Source organism: Nothobranchius furzeri, chromosome 1, assembly GCF_043380555.1.
Source record: "Nothobranchius furzeri strain GRZ-AD chromosome 1, NfurGRZ-RIMD1, whole genome shotgun sequence".
In the NCBI taxonomy this organism is placed as follows: Eukaryota; Metazoa; Chordata; class Actinopteri; order Cyprinodontiformes; family Nothobranchiidae; genus Nothobranchius; species Nothobranchius furzeri.
In genome coordinates, this window is record NC_091741.1 from 70,054,181 (window position 1) to 70,073,692 (window position 19,512).

A 19,512-nucleotide genomic window follows, 5' to 3' on the forward strand; every position below is an offset into this window, starting at 1 on the left:
GAGAGACAAAGGAACAGGTGAAATAGAAATATGATACACAATACATACAGTAAAAAATAATCTACAGTAGTATCCTGTAGGATAGTGCAAAACAAACAATCGGATACCTCAACAAATAAATTCATGACTGTATCCTGGTGAATAAGTAATTAAGCCGTCGGTGCAGGCGATTCACAAAAGTGATTAAAGTATTGTGTAACAGAATTAGAGGTAGTAGCAGCATATGATATGATGGGGGGATAAAAACATATTTACAATCAGAACTCTTGGGTGATATTGCACAGTCTGGGAGTGTTATATATATATTACCATATATACCATATACTGTACATAAGCTTCCAAGCTTGGGCGTACTAAGTTAGTACAACTTAGAGCCAAACCTTTGACTTTAACAGTAAATGCAATCTTATCCTGCATACATTTTCAATATGGTATCCACTTATCAAGGTTACATTCTACCGGCGCTCCTGAAAAATGTGGAAAACCTGGTACTGTGTGTGTGTGTGAGTGTGTTTTACATCAGAAGTTCTGATATTTAGGACATTAGGCCTCCCACACTAATCCTATGTTGTATATGATGCCATCTCTGGTGTGCAGGTATTAGGGGCAGGAATTTCATTTCCCCAGACTTAAGATAGATTTAACTTGTGATGCCAGAGATTTAAATTGCCCTTAAACTTATTTGATTTTGAAGCCAGGGCCCTTCTCATCCAAAAACATAGATATCAGAGCTTAACTTTCTCCAATCAAAGCGAGCTTAGGCTGTGTGTGAGCCCCGCTCAGTCTGTCGCTGTTGTTGTGTCCTTGGGCAAGACACATAACCCACATTGCCTGCTGGTGGTGGTCGGAGGGACCGGTGCCGCCAGTGCTCGGCAGTCTCGCCTCTGTCAGTGCGCCTCAGAGCAGCTGTAGCTACATTGTAGCTCATCCCCATCATTGTGTAAATGTGTGTGTGAATGGGTGAATGACTGATTGTGTTGTAAAGCGCCTTGAGGGGTTCCAGGACTCTAGAAGGCGCTATATCAAATACAGGCCATTTACCATTTACAACTGTCACTTTTGTTCAGTTTTGGTTTTTGAGCTTGAAACTTTCAAAGTACTGGAAACAATTATCTGTGACTCATAATTATGGTCAGTGTCTGATAGCGTGGTGAGGTGTTCTGTATTAAACTGTCATTTTCTGTTTTAAAGTTTATGGTTCAGTCAGAAAGCTAGTTTTCTTGCAAATATTGGCCCTACCGAGGGTGGGAGTTCAGTGTTGTGTCAGGCTGTGTTCAGGTGTTAATGAGGGGATGTGTGTGTGTGTGTGTGTGTGTGTTTGTGTTTGTGTGTGTGTGTGTGTGTGTGGGGGGGGGGGGGGGGCTGATTCTGCTGCAGAAAGTTAAGCCAATCAGACACCTTTTTGTGTTCTCAATACCAAATTACACATTATATTTGACATCTGACAGTAATGATGTAACCAGCCCTAATTAAATTTGCAGCATTTGCTTGTTCTCTGTTCTTTTTTTTTCTCTCTGCTACTCGTCACTCATCACTAAGTGCTATTGTTTTGTCTTGCTGTTTTGTTCATTCATGTCTAAATGTATTGCTTGGGTTTATTGTGTGTTCCTTTAATGACCCTGTGATGAACTTTTGATATGGCATTGGTGTATCCTGCCTCCTGCCTGTTGACAGCTGGGAAAAGCTCCAGCCCTTAAAAGCTGAACAGAATGAAATCGCCTTGAAAAATGGATGAACAGCAGCTAGTAAGAAAAAAAACCAGGGTGATGCAGGAGATTCTCTTTGTGAGAATAGTTATGGAACAGCATGCAAGAGTCTTATTATGACCCTCTATATATAGAGCTGAAGATACAAACAAAAATGGGATCTCACTCATAATTACCAGCAGCCCTATTGTTCTACCGCACAGTGTGGAGCAGTCATCTCATCTAATGGCCCACAAGGACCATGTGTTCTGTTGATGCCGAGAGGCCAGTAATAAAGACAATGACAGACTATTTATAAGAAACAATATAAAACGACCCAGTATGGCTGGGCTAGACACTATTTAAATCTGCTGTAACTTTAGACCTTTATGATAACCAGCTATCACATTTTTATTACATACTATGTTAAAAAGTATCTGCTCTGTTTTCACAAAGCCCCAGTGGGTCAGGGCAGTCGGCTGCTCATGCTGAGCCAGGTTCTGTTGACAAGGTTTCCTCTCCACTCTCGCTACATGCTTGCTGTAAAGTCTCACACAACAAGTCAGTGGCTTGATGAAATTTGCTGGGCGCCTTGGCCTCCCTGACAGGTTCGCGGAAGGCGCTTTATAAATAAAGCTTTGATTTGATTGATTTGGGTTTTCTTACACTGAAAACTTTGAACTAATAATGACCTGACCTCAATGCACTTATAAGTAGGTTCAATTAGAATGGTTACTTTGTAAAGTCCCTTGTGACAACTCTTGTTGTGAATTGGTGCAATATAAATAAACCAAATTGAATAGAATCAACAGCAAATGAGACATGAGGTTATCAACATGGATGGGCTGGGATTACCTGGCCCTACAGGTGCACATTTCTTTGAATTCACACTGCAAACAAAGTGTTACTTTGGTAAATGGGTTTGACACATAACACATGTGGCTAATTGTGCACACATTTGTACAACCATGCTTTGTTAGGTGTAGAAGCCATTTTTGTAGCCATACAATTCTGCTTTGCTGCACACAGCTGTCTGGTTGCTAGAGGCAGATGGCTGCCAATTCTGAAGCTGCTTCTGGTTATTTTTGATGTGTTTTTCCACGTTAAAGGAAGTGTTCCTCTCCGTTCGGGGTGACGGTGGCATAGGAGTTAACTGCTCACCCCGTAATGGAGCGTAAGGTTTCAGGCTCAAGCTGAAGCTGGTGCCTATCTCCAGTGGTCAATGGGCAATCAGGCGGGGTACACCCTGGACAGAGAGCCAGTCCATCGCAGGACTACTTCAGTCAGGAAAAGGAAAAGCGTCATGTGTCTCCCAACAGTTGCTGAACCTCATTCTCCCAAAGTGTGACACCAGTATTTTATTTATGAGTTTATTAGTTAGTAGTGTAGGTTTTCTTTTTCTGTATATTGCAGTTGTGCTCATAAAACATTTATAAAGAGCTTCAGATAAGAAAAGCAAGCCCTGGGTGAAGATTCTTGCTTTGTTTTAGTCATTTGTTAGCTGGCTAGCTACTCATAACTGCTTGCTGTCAGGACAGCGTATGCTCAATACACAGGACAAATTCTACTTCACAAAGTGCCAAATTAACTAAAATATCTCAAAGACCTGACATCAGACCTGTCATATTTTGAGAGAGAGGAGAAGTAGCTGAAGAGTTTGATGTATAAAACTTGTATGCGTATAGAATGTAAAAGTTGGGTCACTAAAAAAGACTAATGATATTTTCCAATATTACATTTTAATTCCAATATTGTCCAAAATTAATGGTTAACCAATAATATCAGACATCCCTACTAATTAGTTACATTTATAACAACCTATTAATCAGTGTGTACAGCAGCATGATTTCATCACTGAGTTAATAAACCTCTAAAACGCATTATCATGAATACTTTTAACTGAACATATTGTTGTTGACATATTTTATAGCCATTTCTCTTGCAGTTATTTTTTTTTATAATAAGATATAGCACATGTGCAGTTCTTTGCCTCAGGCTTTAAGTGAGGTGTGTTGTGTTATCACTTACATGAATAAAATAAGACGTGTATCTACTCGTCTTGCCTTTGGCTTTATGCAGAAACATGTTCATATGACAAACTGGTTCTGACGGCTGTCCATATGGCTGAAACTAAATGAGCGTATAGTTATTCAGAGGATAAATGAGGTCAGGATCCTCTTCAGTCTCTGACCTCTCCTCCAGGCTTACCATCACTGTCCAAACCCTCTGGTTCCCACTTTTATGCAAGTGGAAAATACAGTCGTTGAGCAGCAAAGCCATGTTTGATTAATGCTCAAGTAGAAATCAGCTCAAAAAGATTTATGGACAGAATATGTACTTTGTACGTGTAGTCAGGTGCATTGTGCCCTGAGGCGGTATTTCATACTTTGCAGTACCCAAATATTTTGTAGATAATGCTAAAACAATTATGTGTGCGTTACAAATATATCTATCTGGTTTGATTTTAATTTTGAATAATCTACAAACACTCAAGAACACTTGCCTTGTTTGTAGTAAAACCAGTCATCTTTGTGAACTAAAGAAAATGAACACATTTGCATAATCTGAAAAAGGGTTAATAAGATTATGTAAATGTAATCTTTTGAGAATTAATTGTTTGAAGACTATAATTTAAAGTTCATTTAAAGTTAATTCTCTGTCGTTTGTCTTCAGGGACTCGCTACATTTATGGTCACATGAATGTCAGCGCTACAGGCCAGATGCCGGTGATGGAGGAGCTTGTCAGTGAGAGGTGAGAATGAATCAACTTTTATGTTGACATTTATGTTGTCTGTGATTTTGATTGAAGATACAGTCACATTGTTTGATCCTCAACATAAAAAATACCTTTTGATGATTACTTGTCCAATATGAGAAATAAACCACTACAAAATTACATGAACGCCACTGATTTTCACTAATAGCTAGTTTGCCTTCCATTGTCTGACCCATGGCCTCAGCCAGATGTAGAGGCAGAAGTAAGTGAACAAGTACGGGTATGGACACTTGTAATATTTTATACGTAGATCTCATTCATCTCTGAAGTTTGATCCAAAATCCTTTTGAATGTACACAGCTGGAAATGAAAGGTGGGTTATTCATTTTTATTTATTTTTCCTGTCTATGTTTTTCTCATTTCATTTCATTTCATTTATTTATAAAGCCACTTCAGTGACCAATGCAGATGCCCAAGGTGCTGAACACAACACAATAAAAACACAAAACCATCAGAATAAAATACAACAATTGTAAAACCAGCATAAAATCAATTAAAAGAGGAGAGTAAAAGCAAAAAATAAAATCCAGAAAAAGATTAAGAGGCCGGGGCATCGAAACTGGGTAAAATTGGTTAAACCTGAAAAGCCTTAACAAAAAAATGGGTCTTAAGGTGAGTCTTAAAAACCCCCAATGAGGGTTACTGACGCACCACCAAAGGCAACTGGTTCCAAAGTGCAGGTGCCAACACAGAGAACACACGGTTCCCCCGTGACCTGCACTTAGTGCGTGGAACGATCAACTGCTCCCTGCCGGCTAAGCGAAGGGCCCGCGAGGGGGCATGTCTATGCAAAAGGTTGCCAAGATATGCTGGAGCAGTTCCGTGTAAGGCCCTGTATACCAGTACCAAGACCTTGAATTTTGCCCTGTATTGCACAGGCAGCCAGTGAAGGGATGCCAACACAGGGGTGATATGCTCCCTGCGCCTAGTGTCTGTCACGAACCTAGCGGCTGAGTTTTGAACTAACTGCAAGCGTGCTACCGCACCCTGACTAAGGCCGGCATACAGTGCATTGCAGTAGTCAAGCCTTGAAAGAACAAAAGCATGTGTGACAGTCTCTAAATGTACTCTGGACAGCAGGGGCTTAATTTTGGCTAGTGTAACGTGAGGAAATATGGGTTTTCTGTGCCAAAGGTCATTTGACCCGGCTGGGTCAAGTGCTGGGTCGCTGAGAACTTTCACCCACAGATTGAGACCTTTGCAGACATGAAGTCTGCAAGAGTCTGCTGGAAACCATAACATCTGCCACCTGCAGCGCCAGAAGATGTTTTCTCATGGAACAGTAGTCATAACATAACAAACTTCCTTCCCTTTATTTTAAGTTGTTAAAAGAATCATTATTATCACTTTGCTCATTATAAATGTGTTTAATCAAATGAATGATTATTATGCTTTGGGTAATCATAATAACTAATGAATCACTGCTTAATTAAATAATGTTCTGAGGATGTTTTAGTGGTGACCTTCACACACTCACACACACACACACATCTGCTCTCACAGTAAACTGCAAAACACATTTGCTGACGCACACGTTTTGCTTTGAGAAGAGAAAGGCTTTTGGTAAGTTTTTCAGTTCATGATTCAGTTCGTGTTGGTCAACGAGAGAGAGAGGATGTGTGAACAGCCGCTAACGGGGGAACGGAGCCCACCGGCTCCTCCCCCCCCCCCCCACGCTGTTCCTGCCAAGACAGACAGGAATAGCTGAATTACAATCGCTAACGCAGACTCGCCTAGAGTCTTTGATTTTCTGAGTAATTAAACTTAAGAAAGCGCATCTGCAAACGCTTTATCATCAACGTGTACCAGGGGGCATCTCTGGACCGGACCAGTGGACACCTTCGTCTTCTCTGCCAGCCGAGGTGACCTGGATGAAACATTGTCCGTTGACGTTCCGGATCCGAACGAGGGTCCTCGTAGGGTGAGGCAGAACACGATAGATAGCGTTGATGCATCTTTTCCAACAAAACCTAAGTTTATTCAAACCATCACTTTTCACTCAGACACCTGTTTCTTCCTGAAGCAAAATCAGACGCACACACGCATTCATCTCACCTCATTTTCAATTCTCACTACACTTTGCACACACGCATCCATAATCACATCACATCACTCTTAATCTTCTGCACCTCCAAAACAAGGTCTATTTGAGCAAGCATAGCAACTGTTAAAGATTGTCCCACAAAGTTGCCAATGTTGATTGTCATTTCCATGTTTGTCATTTCAAAAATCATTAGTTTAGTTTGAAGAATTAAAACTTTTAACTTTCAAACTTGTTTTTTCATTGAACTGAAACACAGACACACGGATATTATCGTCAGTTTATTGATTAAAACAACCTTTGAGTCTTCTTAAAACTATACAATTTGGTTATTAATTTAATAAAATTAATATCACAAATTAATATGTAGAATGGTTCCTCTTTCATAAAAGAGCATAAACCATAACGCTACACTAGTCGGCGTGAGTTAAAAAAACACGATCGCACAACCTGGTTGATTTGCACGTCGAATTTTAGGGCTGAGTCCAGTTGCACTCCCAAATTTCTGATGGTGGTCTTCATGTTGGATGCTAAAGGGCCCAGATTCACAGCATCGCATGGGCGTGTAGACATGCCAGGGCTAAGTACAATTACTTCAGTCTTAACGTCATTCAGATGTAAAAAGTTTGTAGCCATCCAGGAGTGCACATCCTCTAAGGCATCTACAAGCTTTGATATTGACCCATCGACCCCCCGCTGAAGGGGGAGGTAGATCTGACAGTCATCAGCATAAAAATTAAAACGCATGCCGAACCGCCGAAGAAGATTCCCCAACGGTAGTAAGTAGATGGCAAAAAGAAGCGGACCCAGTACAGACCCCTGTGGCACACCCCACTTGAGTCCCTTCCAGGTCGAGGAGGTTTCACCTACACTGACACAAGAACTCCTGTCAGATAAGTAGGAGTGTGGCCATTGTAGGGCTGCACCGGTAATTCCTGCCCAATGTCGTAGCCGATCCAAAAGTATGTCACGATCGACCGTGTCAAAGGCCGCAGACAAATCTAACATCAAAAGAATGACAGCATCCCCCCACCCCCCCCACCCCCCACCCCCCCGTCACAAGCTAAAAAAACCTCATTAAGAACCATTAAAAGTGCAGTCTCGGTACTGTGACCTGCTCTGAACCCTGACTGAAAGATCTCCCAGAGTTCGTTAGTGTCTAAAAATGCAACCAGCTGTAAATATACAACCCTCTCAAGCAGCTTAGATAAGTAAGGTAGATGTGAGATTGGTCTGTAATTGGCCAACACAGCCTCCTCCATCCCCTTCTTTTTCAGCAGTGGTCGTACAACAGCCCTCTTAAAGGTAAGGGGAACCACACAAGAGGCCAGACTGGTATTTAAGATAAACACTATATAAGGGGCCAGAACAGAAAAAGCCTCCTTAAGCATCCTTGGGGGAAGAGCATCATAAGGGGAACCGGAAGGTTTTTGCCTAGAAATGAGTTCCTCTAACCCTGTCATAGATATAGTCTGGAAGGCTGGCAGGTTTGCCCTAAGTGGCATAGGCTCCACAAAAACAGGAGTGCGACCTACAATAGCAGCCCGAATCATCTCTATCTTGTCCACAAAGTAGTGAAGAAAATCCTTACATGTCCTGGCCATCGCAGCCATGGCCCTGGAGGCAGAAGTTGCAGATCCCAGTACTGAATCAATTACCTTAAAAAGAGTGCATGGGTCATGAGAATTTGATTCCACAATGTTGGCATAGTATCTGATCCTAGCCTGTCGTACCACTTCCTGGTAATCAAAATGTGACCTTTTATAAATTTCATAGGACACATGAAGTTTGTCTTCGCTCAGCTCTCCTGCAGGCCTGCCTGGAGGCCTGGGTCTCATCAGACATCCACGGCTCTGCCCTATGCCCTCCTTTCCTAATCTTAAATGGAGCAACATCATCCAAAACGGATGTGCATAGTGTGTCAAAACGAGTAATAAACTCTTCAACAGGGAGGTGGGCTAAGAGAAGATCCTGTCCTGCTAGACTAAAGCACTCACTGAATCTCGCCACCTTAGCAGGATTTATGGCACGACTGCACCTCTCGGGAAGAGAAGCTGGGACCTGCCGAGACGGAACACTAAAATTACATAAAATCGGAGAGTGGTCTGAAAAAACAGGCCTCAGCGCGTCCACATTAATGGACTGAAGACCAGAGGAAAGAACTAGGTCAAGAGTGTGTCCCTTCGCATGTTTAGAACCCTGAACCCACTGAGAAAGATTCAGGGAACAGGTGCAAAAAGTCCTCGACCATCGGCTTATCAGGGCAACAAATATAGGGCAACAAATATGGATGTTAAAATCTCCTACAATCAAAATCTGATCATAATTCAACACATTCATAGCCAAGAATTCTCTTTATTTGCACGTTGAAAGTGTTGTAAAATATTTGAATATGCTGAAACAATTACCACCAAAGTCCAAAAGGATGCACAACATTCAAATGATTAACTTGTTACATTTTTGAGTGGCACAAGATGTTTGTATAAAACGTTACCCTCAGCTACTGGAGTCACCTTTGGTAAATATCTCCAACTTTAGAACAATTTCAATTTCACTTTTAGCAAGTGAAACCAATTAACTTTATGATATCTGGAACATAATAAAAAACTTTATATCTTATTCGTCGTTGTCGTCGTCGTCGTCGTCGTCGTCTTCCTCCGCTTATCCGGGTCCGGGTCCGGGTCGCGGGGGCAGCATCCCAACTAGGGAGCTCCAGGCCGTCCTCTCCCCGGCCTTGTCCACCAGCTCCTCCGGCAGGACCCCAAGGCGTTCCCGGACCAGATTAGAGATGTAACCTCTCCAACGTGTCCTGGGTCGCCCCGGGGGCCTTCTGCCGGCAGGACATGCCCGAAACACCTCCCCGGGGAGGCGTCCAGGAGGCATCCTGACCAGATGCCCAAACCACCTCAACTGGCTCCTTTCGATCCGGAGGAGCAGCGGTTCTACTCCGAGTCCCTCCCGAATGTCCGAGCTCCTCACCCTATCTCTAAGGCTGAGCCCGGCCACCCTACGGAGGAATTTCATTTCGGCCGCTTGTATCCGCAATCTCGTTCTTTCGGTCATTACCCAAAGCTCATGACCATAGGTGAGGATTGGGACGTAGATCGACCGGTAAATCGAGAGCCTGGCTTTCTGGCTCAGCTCCCTCTTCCCCACGACAGATCGGCTCAGCGTCCACATCACTGCAGACGCCGAACCCATCCGCCTGTCGATCTCCCGATCCCTCCTACCCTCACTCGTGAACAAGACCCCGAGATACTTAAACTCCTCCACTTGAGGTAGGACCACTCCCCCGACCCGGAGTTGGTAAGCCACCCTTTCCCGGTCGAGAACCATGGTCTCAGATTTGGAGGTGCTGATCCTTATCCCAGCCGCTTCACACTCGGCCGCGAACCTACCCAGCAAGAGCTGAAGGTCGTAGCTGGATGAAGCTAGGAGGACCACATCATCCGCAAAAAACAGAGACGAGATTCTCCTGCCACCAAACTCGACACACTCCACACCACGGCTGCGTCTAGAAATTCTGTCCATAAAAGTGATGAACAGAACCGGTGACAAAGGGCAGCCCTGGCGGAGTCCAACCCTCACTGGGAACAGGTCCGACTTACTACCGGCTATGCGGACCAAACTCACGCTCCTCTGGTAAAGGGACTGAATGGCCCTTAACAGAAAGCCACCCACCCCATACTCCTGGAGCGTCCCCCACAGGGTGCCCCTGGGGACACGGTCATAAGCCTTCTCCAAATCCACAAAACACATGTGGATTGGTTGGGCAAACTCCCATGCCCCCTCCATCACCCTTGCAAGGGTATAGAGCTGGTCCACAGTTCCACGGCCAGGACGAAAACCACATTGCTCCTCCTCTATCTGAGATTCAACTATCGATCGGACCCTCCTCTCCAGTACCTTGGAGTAGACCTTTCCAGGGAGGCTGAAGAGTGTGATCCCCCTATAGTTGGAACACACCCTCAGGTCACCCTTCTTAAAGATGGGTACCACCACCCCGGTCTGCCACTCCCTAGGAACTGCCCCCGATGACCACGCAATGTTGTAGAGACGTGTCAACCATGACAGCCCTACAACATCCATAGCCTTGAGATACCCAGGACGAACCTCATCCGCCCCCGGGGCTCCGCCGCTGTGTAGTTGTTTGACTACCTCAGCAACTTCTGCCCCCGAGATCGGACAGTCCATCCCCAGGCCTCCCAGCTCTGGTTCCTCCTCGGAATGCGCATTGGTATATATATATATATATATATATATATATATATATATATATATATGTATATATATATACGAAATTGGGCACCAGATGGCTTCGACCGCTTCTTCTCCATTATGTTTGTGAGTGGTGATATGTGAAACCGTACCTGTATCCCTCCATCATCACTCTCCGAGATCCCTCCGCCCCCCACCTGATAAAGGGCGCTATAGAGCGCACTACAGAAGCGCGGCGGACACAAGGGGGCGCAATAAAATCCCAATATAAACGCAAACAATGACTTTGTTGTGCTTTTATTACAGAAATGTTATTATTATCATCACTCATCACTATTATTATTATGAAGAACATGTGATGTCTATGTTTTGTTGATGTATCGGTTGATGGAAGAAAAAAAAAAAAAGAAATTAAATGCCGCCCCCTCCAGACTGCCGCCCTGTTCGGCCGCACATGTTGCACATATCAAGCTCCGCCACTGCATCCGCCCTAACCCTAACCCTAGAAATCCACAGGATTTCTAGGCGCAGCCAAGGTGTTGAGGGTATTCGTTTCGGCGGCCTGAGGGTCAGGTCTCTGCTTTTTGCAGATGATGTGGTCCTGTTGGCTTCATCAGAACGTGATCTTCAGCTTTCGGTGGAGTGGTTCACAGCCAAGTGTGAAGCAGCTGGGATGAGAATCAGCTCCTCTAAATCTGAGACCATGGTCGTGAGTCAGAAAAGGGTAGAATATCTTCTCCGGGTCAGGGATGAGGTTCTGCCCCTAGTGGAGGAGTTTAAGTATCTCGGGGTCTTGTTCACAAGTGAGGGAAAACTGGAGCGTGAGATCGATAGGCGGATTGGTGCTGCATCTGCAGTGATGCGGGCGTTGTACCGGTCTGACGTGGTGAAGAAAGAGCTGATTCAGAAGGCGAAGCTCTCGATTTGCGGTCGATCTACGTTCCTACCCTCACCTATGATCATGAGCTTTGGGTAGTGACCAAAAGAATGAGACTGTGGATACAAGCGGCCGAAATGAGTTTTCTCTGCAGAGTGGCTGGGCTCTCCCTAGAGATAGGGTGAGAAGCTTGGTCATCCGGGAGGGGCTCGGAGTAGATTTGCTGCTCCTCCACATCAAGAGGAACCAGTTGAGGTGGCTCGGGCATCTGGATTATATACATATATATATACACACAACTTATTTAATAACGTTTTGCTTCGTTGTCAGTATAGTGTATTATAAACATTTCATTATAAAAATACTAATTAGTGAAGATAAGAAAAATTATATGTTCAATTTGCATTCTCACACTGTGTGTTTTGTTCATCCACTTTAAAAGTCCTTAGCTGGTAAAACTGCAGCATTTCTGCCATGATGATGAATACACCAGTATCAAAGTCTGCATATCAAAAATGAATTGGCAGTCCTAATTCCTGCTGCAGGGGCACTGACTGTCGTCTTCACAAATGGCATTTGGCTCAGCTGAGGAAACAATGGGCTTGGTGGGATTTCTGTTTCACTCGCTGCCTCTGTAGTCATCTTCCCCTCAGGCTTGTTGGTTTGGTTAGAACAAGGATCATGCTGAATCTATTGAGTGCTCCTTTTTTCTTTTGCTTTTGAAAAAAATCCAGTTTCCTGTACATAGATGGCTGCCCGTAGCTTGTAGGGTTGGCAATAGATAAGTAATATTCTTATCATTTTAAAAAAAGCATAGTTTGATGTTTTTGTCTGACTCACATTGTGATGTTAAGAGATGAAAATAAGTGAAGGAAAACATCACTGTCGTAATTAGAAAACAGAAAAATGGCTTTATTGTTTTCAGTTAAGCTGGGATTTTACTTTGGTTTTTCTTAGACTCTCAGAGCAGGCCAAACATCTGAACACACTGAAGCAAATACAACAACTTTGTTTACTTTCAAATATATTTCATGAACTTTTAGAATATTTTTCTAGATGTTGGTATAAATGTTCGATCTTGTAAGTTTTGGTATGATTGTAAAGGTTTAGGACAGATAAACAAGATGAAAACAAAAACCATTCCACTGTAAAGCCTGGGGTTTTGCTTTCATAAAAAAACTGAAACTCTGCATGTTTTCTATTCTCCTTTGACAACTGTAACAGTAGATGTTAATTATAAATAATGCACTGAAAGATGAGAAAATAACTTATTTACTTTTATCTCAGCAGTGGGAGGTGGGAAAAACTATCGGTGATTTCTTTTCCTTGGCATGCTTTGCATCCTGTCAGTCCCCCTAATAAAATGTGCACAATCAGTTTTATTATCAGTAAACTCAACCAGAAACATAAAACAATGTCAGAGGAAGGAAGACAGATGTGTGCATCAATTATTAAAATTGACTGGGAGACGGATCAAGCTCATTGTGATTGTAATGAAATAAGATTGTCACAGACCCACTGTTGAGCCGTTATCATTGTAAATAGGATCCATGTTTCATTGATTGGATGGAAACCTGCAGCGGTGATTTATGGTTTATTCTAACCTGAATGAGTCCAGGTCCCCTCATTCATGCATTCTGGTGTCAGTTTTGTTTACTTCACAGTTCAAATGCTGCATAGTCATTGAGAAAATATAGACAGGCTTTGAGGTGAATTCTCCTTTGGACAAATACAAAATGTTAATATTACATATAGACAGCAGTAGCTCAGGAGGTAGAGCAGGTTGTCCAGTAATTGGAAGGTTGCAGGTTTGATCCTGGTTCCAGACAGAGAATTCTGCTGTTGTGTCCTTGGGTAAGACACTTAACCCACCTTTCCTGCTGGTGGTGGTGAGAGGGACTGGTGGCACTAGTATTCAGCAGGCCTCACCTCTGTCAGTGTGCCCCAGGGCAGCTGTGGCTACATCTCATCATCACCAGTGTGTGAATGTGTGTGTGAATGGGTGGATGACTGATTGTGTTGTGAAGTGCCTTGGAGGGTTGCAGAACCCTTAGAAGGCGCTATACAAATAGACCATTTGCCAAATACAAATATTACAAATAATTTAAACAAATCAGTGTTGACTTACTGTGATTTATCTGCAAATGCATTCAAATCATTTTTGCAGTTTCAGTCTAATATCAGTTATTGTATAAATGTAGGATTTTTTCCAGTTATAATTTTTTACTTGACATTTTGATCCAAAAATGTAATTGCATGTAAAACATAGAACACATTATTTATTTGCATTATAAAAGTATCACAGAACAGGTTTCATGATTAGGCCCTTATTGCAGAAAACAATTCTAATCAATTATAAGCATTCGGTGGCTCAGGGAGGTTTGCTGCTTCTCACTGTTTGTGTGAGCTGCTATAGACCTGTACTGCCTGCTTGACTTCAGCAGCTGAAACAGGTGAGATGTGTCCTTTAGGATACAGCAGGCTTTTTCATGGCAGCAGGACATGTGGAGCTCCTCCGAAGGAGATGAGAGCATACCCAGTGATTGTCTGGGCTGAGATGATGACCCTCTGGTGTTTTATTATTTCCTCTGCAGTGCAGCTGGTAAAAGCACACTGGGATGTTGTAAATCTGTACTCTTTCAGTTGAGCGTCTGTGAAAAGGCACACGCAGCTTCTATTTTAAGGAACATTCACTGTTGATCCAGTTGGTTTTCAGTGCATCTTGTGTGGTATGGTATGTTGTCTCCAGGTCAGGGCCACATGTAGACCCTGAAACATGAAAATTTCTGCTGGATGTAGAATTGTAATAATTATTTATCAAGTCATGCTACTGAGATAGCCAGCTTTTAGTTTTCTCCAGTGCACAAGTCACACTCAGCTGACTATGTGAAAATTTCTCAATCGATTTGGTCACTATATGCCTATTCATTAAATAGCCTAGTGATTCACATTTTAAAAGCAGGCCGAGTGGTAAATAATTGCATGAGAAAAATTGCACTTCAATTTCATTGGAAGATTATGGATGCTTGTTAAATTACCTTGCATGTTTTACAATTCACAATATAGTAACCTCTAGATCGCATCACCTACTGTATATATTTAGAAGGGTGGAAAAAATATCTTGCATTTTACAATTAAAGCATTTATTGTGTTTTTCTAATTTGTATCCATTTTTCAATAGTTTGCACCTTAAAAAGTTATTTAAATGCATTGTTACTTGGTCTTTTAGATGCACAATTATCCTTTAGTTTTAAGAGGCACTCAAGGTGGCAAACAGATCTTTTGGGACTCAAGCATAATTTGTCCGTCAAAAATCATTAAACTCAACGAATGGAGAAAAATAAGTTTAGAACCTGTTTCCACATACTGTATCACAGCACATTTATCTTTAGCAGCAACTAATATTTCACTTGTCAAACAGATAATGCAACTCAATAGTTCATGTCAGGAATACGTGAAACCTCAGAGAACGATCATTCCAGAAAGAACATCTTCCTTAAAAACCACTGGTCAATGTGGTGGAATAAAAAAAAGTGATCAGATGGCAGCAAGCTGCTTTCTCGTCTCAGCTTTCCTTCTCACGTTGTTGTTTATTTTCTGCAGTAGCCTTCCTCAGATGTCCTACGACATATCCTGTTTTCTGGGTGATTGCTTTCAGCATGGAATTTCAGCATCGCACAGCAGGAAAGCAAACGCAGAGCTGGGAAGAGCATGTCACCTTGGCCTGCATGTCTTTTTACATATGCTTGTTAGCTGTTTTCCCTTTCATTGATCTTAGCCATTGGTAATCCTTTCTGAGAAACATATACACTGCCAGCCTGTTTTTGTTTCGTAAAGTCTGCCTCATTGCCAAAGCCCATTGTGTCTCTGAGAGGCACACAAGCTGCCACTGGCATCAGTGCTGTTGTGCACCAGCTGTGGCAACATTTGAGTAAACACTCTCTTATCAACAAGCAACAAGCTGGACATCAGGAAATAGTGAATGTGTTGAACTGTTTGATTTTGGTTTAGGAGAGACCCAGCTTTTAGATTAGAGACACCGCTTGGATACTTTTGGAGTTCAGGTTAAACATGTTTTACATTGATTTACAACTTAGTTTTACAGAAAAAGAACAATATAACGGCTTTAAAAGTTTAAATAAATAAATAAATAACATGAATTGATGGCTTCACAATTATTATAATGTACAATTCTAATAAAATGTGGTAAAAAGTCGAATTGATTCTCCAACGTTCTCTAATAAAATAAAAGGTGATCGAAGACATTTGTAGCTTTGTGATTTAGAGACATTGATTCTTTTTACATCTTTGGCACATATGCTGCTCTCCCTGCAGACCACAGCACAGCCCGCTGAGAAGACTGAACACATAGAAACACATAGTCATTCTCTTTTTACGCATCCCATCAGTGCTGGTTTTCCACATCAGTCAGTAACTCAACAACACTTTTGTAGTCTGTCCCGATCCTTACAGCTTGCTTCTTATGAGTTACAGATATTCAGTTCAGTTCTTTTGCAGTGCACTTCTGTTTTCTTGCTCCTGGAGTTACTGGAACATTTGGACCAACACACAAAGCTGGGATTTCTCCTCAAACACACTTAACCCTCAGGCGTCATTAGGGACGTTTTTGTCCATTTGGGCAGTTTTTTCATTTTTGTTTGTACGCCATTTTAGCATTGTTTGTGCATATGGTAAAAAAAAAATATTTTTTGCAAAACCTCTTTTGACAAATTTTTTATTTCAATTTGGAATTTTGAAAAACGACCAAGGAAACACTATGGGGGAAAAAAAACTACAACAAAAAAACACTAACCTCTTTTAATCTTAGAGAACAAAAAATCCTCCCATTGACTTCCATTCAAATGGTAGTTTTTGATCCTGTAACATCTGCAAAAACATATTCATGCAACCTGTGATATTAGGGTTTCATTTTAGAGAACAATGGTTAAATTTATGATTTTTACTCTTCACCACCATTTCTCCATTAGTGGCCTAGGAGAGAAAATTTACACATTTTTTTGTTCTTCTGCTGTTTGTTTTGAAGTCAAAAGGTCAACTTGACCTCAGACAAGTGAATGAAACACAGTTTCACTCTCTTACTGAATTTTAAAGTGTAGAAAACAAAAACAATTAGTAACTTAGCTTAACTAGAAGTAGGTTTGTTGGTGATGACGTTTATGATGAAACTGATTGGATGAATAGATTTTCCAACATGCTTTGCTTTTGTAAATGTTAAAATAAAAATAAAATAAATGAATTATGATTCATTTTTACTTGGAACAAATGTAACAACATCATTATTAAATAAGAAATGAATATACTTAAGAAAATTAAAGGGTGACATATTAACTATCTGCAGGTGGATGGAGAGCTGCACCATGGCTGAGAGAAATAGTTGGCTCGGCTGGAATACGTTTCAAGCAGTTTCTCGCCGTTAGTATGAATGAAGATTCGCATTGTAAACATCGGTACGGTCAGAGAAAGGTGGACTTTATTTACTTGTGCAAAACCCAAATATCTCACATGCCCACCGACATAACGGGTGGCCCAAAATGACCACTGGTGGCCAATTGCCAGCGATGGCGGTCAGTACAGCCCAGCAGACACCCTTAGGAGTGTCTTGTCAAAAAAAACTTCAATTGTGGCTTCAATTGGAATAAAATGCAAGTTATGTCCAAGATGAATGGAAGTCCGTGGCAATGCAAAGATTGCCCCTATACCCCCTTTATACCGCCATCATGTAATCTTTTGAAAACAGGACAGGATTGCGCCACATTACCGCCACGCTCTGACCACTTATAAATGACCTAAAGCCCCCTGATGCCGACACTGCATTGCAGCTATTTGATGCCATTTTTTGATAAAAACAGCTAGAGTTTAAGACATTTAGATGACTTTGTAATTGCTCCTTAGGTTGAGATCACAGCATGGAGTCGTGTCCTGCACCTCAGTGTCTCAGTCCTGGTTGACCCCTACTGACAGTCTATTGAAGACTTTGCTTGACCATCCAGAGATCTTTGGTGTGGGTTATCTTCTAAATGGACTGTGCAGTGCTTCTGCCAGGGGCGGATTAAGGACTGAAGAACATCCGGGGCTTAACACACGCACGCGTGCACACACACGCGCACGCACACACACACACGCACACACACACACACGTGACACGCGCTAGTCAACATCATATATGTCTTGTACCACATAATTTTTAATCTGAAGCTACATATTAAGCATGTTCATGGCAGGGTATTGTTCCTGTTAGTGTTTAGTGTGAGATGATAGTAAATATTCCCTTTCTTTCTCCAACAACTTTACCTGATAGTAAGCTAACTTTAGGCAAACCAGCAGCACAACAAATATTTTCAAATAAGACTCACAAACCTGAGTCAACACCAGTCTCATCAAAGCTGGGGTTCTGTCGTTGTACTTTTTGTCTAAAAAACGTCCTTATGTCCATCTTCACTCATGCATTTCAGACAGAGACCGTAGAAGAAGCCGGCTGCTGAAGGGCTTCTTCTTCAGTGGTGGAGGCTCAGGCAGGCTGTATACAAACTACTGCCAGCTGCTCCCTCTCTGTTGGACTTTGGTACTGCATGTTACTTCCGCGATTTAGATCCGGGGCTTTTCATGAAACATCCGGGGCTTCAGCCCAAGTAGCCGGGCCTAACGCCGCCGCTGGCTTCTGCAATGTCTTGAGGTCACACTCAATATGTTTACATGTACAACTAAGTTGATCTAGGTTGATCTAAAGTAATAAACTGTAAGCTTTTATTCTAGTTTCAAAGAATGCTGGAAAGCCAAACCCCCAAAAGAAGTTTGTTCCACTCTGCCACAGTAAAGGGTGACATGCATCCAAACGTGTTGGCATTCTTCCGGTTAGCTGATAGCTACATAAATAGTAAAGAAGAAGACAAGATATTTTATATAGCGCCTCTCAAGATAAAAATCATGAGGCCAAAATAAATAAATAATAATAATAATGATTAAAACATTTTAAAAAATGGGAAAAGTAAAACGTGTGATTAAAATTGTGAGCAAAGAGAAAAAGAAAAAGAATAAGGAAAAGGTAATCAGTGGATCCCAGAAATTGGTAGAGATAGCAGCATGAAAAGAAGATGAACATCATGTTGTGCTTTTATTAACTGAAGGATGGAACATCTCTGAAGTCCTGTGTCATTTTGTTTGATTATATCTTCACATGAATTCTAAATGCTGCTCACCTCAAGTTCATTTTACATATTTACTACCTGCCACTTCTTTCTTTATTATTTTATTCTGATGCTTGTATGTCTGGAAATCAAGCGGATTGTCCGACAGGATTCTACATTTATTAAGCTGTTTCCTCGGGCCGCTTTAATAGATGCAATTAAAACAATATGAACAAAGTCTATATATAAAGAAACAATTTACAAATATTTTCTGATTTGTCTGTTATTCCAAAGATCGTTTTGTTTAATTCATTCAGGTCATGAATTTTTCTTGCTCTGTGATGATTGATTCTGATTATGATTGATGAACTAACCTGGAGAGGGTCCACATATTTAAATACATAATCCTGCTCCCTGCCTTGGGAGCTTTTATATGTAACATAACCAGAGGTATTAGGACATTAGGGCTGGCTCAGGAACACAGTACCTTTTGTTATTACATGCTTTAGTAATAAAACTTGAAGAAAAAAAAAAAAGGATTCTGCCCTTCTAAATTTCACTATAAAGCAAATGACCCAACATCCTGTAATGTGTTTTAGGTCTTTAGCATAAATCTGCTGTTTTTCATGGGAACTGCGTGGAGTGCTGGGGTGGGAATGCGTTCACCATCCATCACCTAAAGCCACCTGTAGATGATTTTAATGAATACATTTCTCACTTAAATCCTTGTTGCGAAATCAATTTTTGTGTGGTTTTGTCTGTGAAGCTCC

The 19,512-nt window shown here is 41.7% G+C and overlaps 1 protein-coding gene across 3 annotated transcripts in view; it reads left to right on the plus strand.

Annotated features, from left to right (window-relative positions):
* Positions 1-19,512, plus strand: part of htr4 (5-hydroxytryptamine receptor 4) — a 251,194-nt gene that overhangs the window by 63,021 nt on the left and 168,661 nt on the right. For all 3 annotated transcript variants that reach the window (XM_054739381.2, XM_015951925.3, XM_054739382.2), the window contains exon 2: positions 4,359-4,437. In XM_054739381.2, coding sequence (XP_054595356.1) covers positions 4,382-4,437 — 56 coding nt within the window. In that variant the 5' untranslated portion in view covers positions 4,359-4,381. The remainder of the gene's footprint in view (positions 1-4,358; positions 4,438-19,512) is intronic.